Genomic DNA, 4084 nt, shown 5'->3' with positions numbered 1-4084 from the left:
ATTATATCTCCTAAGTAAAAGTCATGGGAAGCCATACTCCCGGCAGACCTACTTGGCACACTGGGTCTAATTATCTCCTCGCGCATGAGGCGTTAGAGGGCTTCGCGTGGACAAATACGGTTTCTCCCGAAATCTATCGCCAAATAAACGCCGGACTCTGGCACCCAGGGTTAACCGTCAGGCGTGCTAACAGCAACAACCCGCCCCCCAGTAACACTAACCAGCGTGCCAGGCCCTGCAGCGTGCCTTTGCTGGTACTGTGGCAGTGTGGGGCCCAGTGGGGCCGGTAAAATTCGGTGGCCAGCTGGATACGCGCGCCAGGGGGCTGTTGTTGTTAGCGGGCCGGCTAGCTGAAATGCCACACCAGCGGTATTTTCCTGGATTTGTTCCATTTGATTTCGAAGTTGTTGAAAGAAATTATAAATAATGGATAGAGATCAACTTCTTTTTGTCTTTTTTATTGTCTTCATCTTATGTAACTGCCTTCGTATTTCAGACAGCTTATGCATGAAATTCGCTTGTATTTATATTTTGAACATGTCTAGTTTTGACATATATCTGCTGGAGTACTCTGTATTGATAACTGTTATATATATAAACGTGATGATAGCCGCCATCGTGAAACGACTAATCTGCAGTACAGTAGCATATGCCTTCTGACTGGTTAAAAAAATGAAAACAAAGAAGAAATCATGTCAATAGAGCCCAAAATGGAAGATTTAAAAAATCCTGTCAATAGTGCCAAAAATGGCACTGCTGACAGGACGATCCTGTCAACAGTGTCAAAAATGGCACTGCTGACAGGACGATCCTGTCAGCAATGCAGTATTTTCTGCTATTGACAGGATCGTCCTGTCAGCAGTGCAGTATTTTCTGCTATTGACAGGACGATCCTGTCAGCAGTGCAGTATTTCCTGCTGTTGACAGGACGATCCTGTCAATAGCCTCAGGCATGCTTTTATCTTCCTCCAGGTAACATGTGGTCCCAACAGTGGAACAACATTTACGACCTCGTGGAACCGTTTTCCGGCAAACAGCGGATTGACGTGACGAGCGCCATGGTGAACAAGGTGAGCGTTTTCCTGAAGTGATTGGATCAAGTTTGTTTTTTTTTCCTCTTTCTTTTATGTTACTTGACTTTTGTTTTACATTCATACCTTCGCTGAAAGAAACATTGTTTTTGCTCTGTCTCTTCTTCCTCGTCTTCTTGCAATCTCCAAACAGCTAAGGTCACTGACCTGGACCAGACGTCTGTCACCATGGTAACCGGCTCTGTAGCAGACACCATGTGGTGTTAAATTACATTATGTAGCAAGTTCATGACAGGACAGAGTTGGAGGGTTCAGTCACTACATCTATGAATGCATTTACGTCTAACTTATCGTTTAATTAACAGAGCAGTAGTTTGTTTGGCTGGACCATGTGAAGGTAAGAATTTTTGCAAATTCTTGTCAATTTTTTAGTTTCAAATACATCTTATCAACAAACTATAGCTACTAACTTTTTCTCTAGGGTTGGGACGCTTTGCGGATGTTTAACGAGTCGGAGCAGTTCTTCACGTCGCTGGGTCTGATCCCGATGACTCCCGAGTTCTGGCGGGACTCCATGATAGTCCGACCGGAGGGGAGGGAGGTTGTTTGTTACGCCTCAGCATGGGACTTCTATAATAGGAGAGACTTTCGGTGGGTACATAATGTATATAATATTAGGTACAGGCGACACAAATCTACGTAAAATCGCTAGTCTAAATCTGGGCACTGAACACTTTGTGAGAGGTATAGGGGACAGCCCACTAATTTCAGCTCCTATTGGAATATATGGAAAACATTAAAGAACTGAGCTGTCAACAATCACCTACTTGAGTGTTCAACTATTGTAAACACATATTGACAGGGTAGTCCAACTTCCAAATTGTCCATTTAGGCCAAAAATTTCACTTTTTGACCAGCGATACATATCACGGCAAATGCAAACACTGGCAGCATGACCTCTGACCCCCTTGAAAACCACCAAAAGACAAGAAGATGGGATTAGTTTTAGAACCTACCAAGCAGCCAGAACAACACTAACAGCCAGTTTTTTCAAGTTAATAGAAATAGAAATAACTCTCCAGCTGGAAAATGCCAGCATTTACCCACACATACCAAGAAAAAGGCTATTTTCAGTTGGTTTGGCTGCACTCAATCAAATGCGCCATTTGGTGGCCTTTGCCCTATAAGGGCAACCGAGACGGGGGGCGGTACCGACTTCCAACAAACTTTGAACCTTTGCTAACATGACATTACTCAGGTGTATCTTTTGTAGTGCGACCAATGCATTTGCTAGTTAGTTAGTAAGCTATCCTCTAGACTACCAAGTCACTTTTCAATTTTGTCTCTCATTCTGTCAGGATTAAGATGTGCACGGAGGTGACCCAGGATGACCTGCAGACAGTTCACCATGAGATGGGGCACATCGAGTACTTCTTACAGTATAAGGACCAACCTGTGGCGTTTCGGGAGGGCGCGAATCCTGGTACCTATCATTCTGTATCTGTATCTGTATAGCCGGCATAACCGCCTTTCAGTGTAACACACTAGCTTTGCAGGCACGCGGCGCGGCGGCAGCTGGCTACATTACACTGATCGACTTGTTACACCTAACCCTTGAACATCCACGATGGTCAAATTTGGGCCCAAATATTCCAACCTTTTCATCGAACAGAATCATGTTCGATATGACGTCATTCGAATCGAATCATGTTCGATATGACGTCAATCGAACCGAACGTTCGTTCGATCCGGGGTTACCCGCGGTCATGTACAGTAAACCCGCGGCTTCAAGCCCGTTTTTACACGGTACCGCCTAACAGTAAAAAAAATCACCTTTTCACAAATATAAACCAATTTCGGTACCGTATATCTATGCCCTATTTTATAGTGGATATGTAACATGTAACGAAGCTACTGCCGTTATCGTGTGTGACCTTGAAGATCGTAATTGTTGTTTACGGGGATATAAGTTACCCCCTGTACTTACTCACACGACCTGACATGCGTGCAAACATGGTATTTAAACCGCAAGAAAAACAAATTCAATTTACCTCAAAAACGTTTTAAATTGTAGGTAAGACAAAAATCTCGATCTGTGTCGGACGGATTTTTTAAAGATGGCGGCGTTCTGGAATTATCCGTCTTGAAAGTTGCAAAAGTGCATTTTTGGGCGAATTTTTCTATCTTACCTACACTTTAACTTTGAAATGAAGAAAACTGTCCGACTCAAATCTTAATTTTGTTATACTGTTCTCTAAAATGCAAAAAATATGGAATTTTCGGAGAGATTTGGAGTCGGTTTAAATCAGTTGTTTGGTTATTGACGTCGATTGTTCTAGAATAAGCATTCGACGCGTCGAGAGTGATTTCACGCACATTTAAGCATTGTAATAAAAACACCAACATTTGAGCTATATGCAGTGCGGATTTTATCACATTTGAACAAGAGAGTCCCCGTGAAACTGTTTATAACTGATGAAAATAATGTTTACCGTTGAGACTGGCTCCACGGAAGCCGCGCGTGGAACCCCGGTAACCTGATACACCTCCGTAGAATTGGAAACTTTACCCTAGAAATTGACCGCCGTGGCCATCGAAATATTGACGGGGTCAAAAATAAAGGGTCAACTCTATTCTCAATCTAGAAGGTTTTTTTAACGGTTTAAACAACGCAAAGTAATCAGAGTATTTTTTCATTGCCTAGAATGTATAGAAAATGAAGACGTCTTGAAGGAACTATGAAAGAAGCAGCATCTAAGACTGTCCCCCGTTTGTTGTGTCTCAGGTTGGGTTGTCACCGCCTGCAGGCAAACCGGGAGAGGCGAGGTCACTACCTGTTGGACCGGTCAGTAGGACGCTGTCACCTCACGCACGGTTCAAAAGAGACACGCTGCGCTTGGCAGAAGTACTGCAATTTATATTTAGGGACTTTGCCCAGCCCTAACATGTAATAATGCATAGCGTAGGTCTAGCAATAGTGGTTTACTTAAAACAAGACTGAAATATAATTTGTCAAAGTCTACAATTTCTTTGATTATGTCATACTCACATGA

The 4084-nt window shown here is 43.1% G+C and overlaps 1 protein-coding gene across 1 annotated transcript; it reads left to right on the top strand.

Annotated features, from left to right (window-relative positions):
* Positions 1-977: 977 nt before the first annotated feature.
* Positions 978-3876, top strand: LOC109462380 (angiotensin-converting enzyme-like; the record flags this gene model as incomplete). The annotated part of the gene is made up of 4 exons (XM_019758920.1): positions 978-1070; positions 1513-1682; positions 2390-2514; positions 3817-3876. Coding segments are annotated over exons 1-4 (448 nt in total), but the record flags the coding sequence as incomplete, so codon positions are not given.
* Positions 3877-4084: the final 208 nt, after the last annotated feature.

This window comes from Branchiostoma belcheri, unplaced genomic scaffold (assembly GCF_001625305.1).
Source record: "Branchiostoma belcheri isolate BF01 breed outbred unplaced genomic scaffold, Haploidv18h27 scaffold1150, whole genome shotgun sequence".
Taxonomy (NCBI): Eukaryota; Metazoa; Chordata; class Leptocardii; order Amphioxiformes; family Branchiostomatidae; genus Branchiostoma; species Branchiostoma belcheri.
This window is presented reverse-complemented; position numbering and strand designations above follow the sequence as displayed.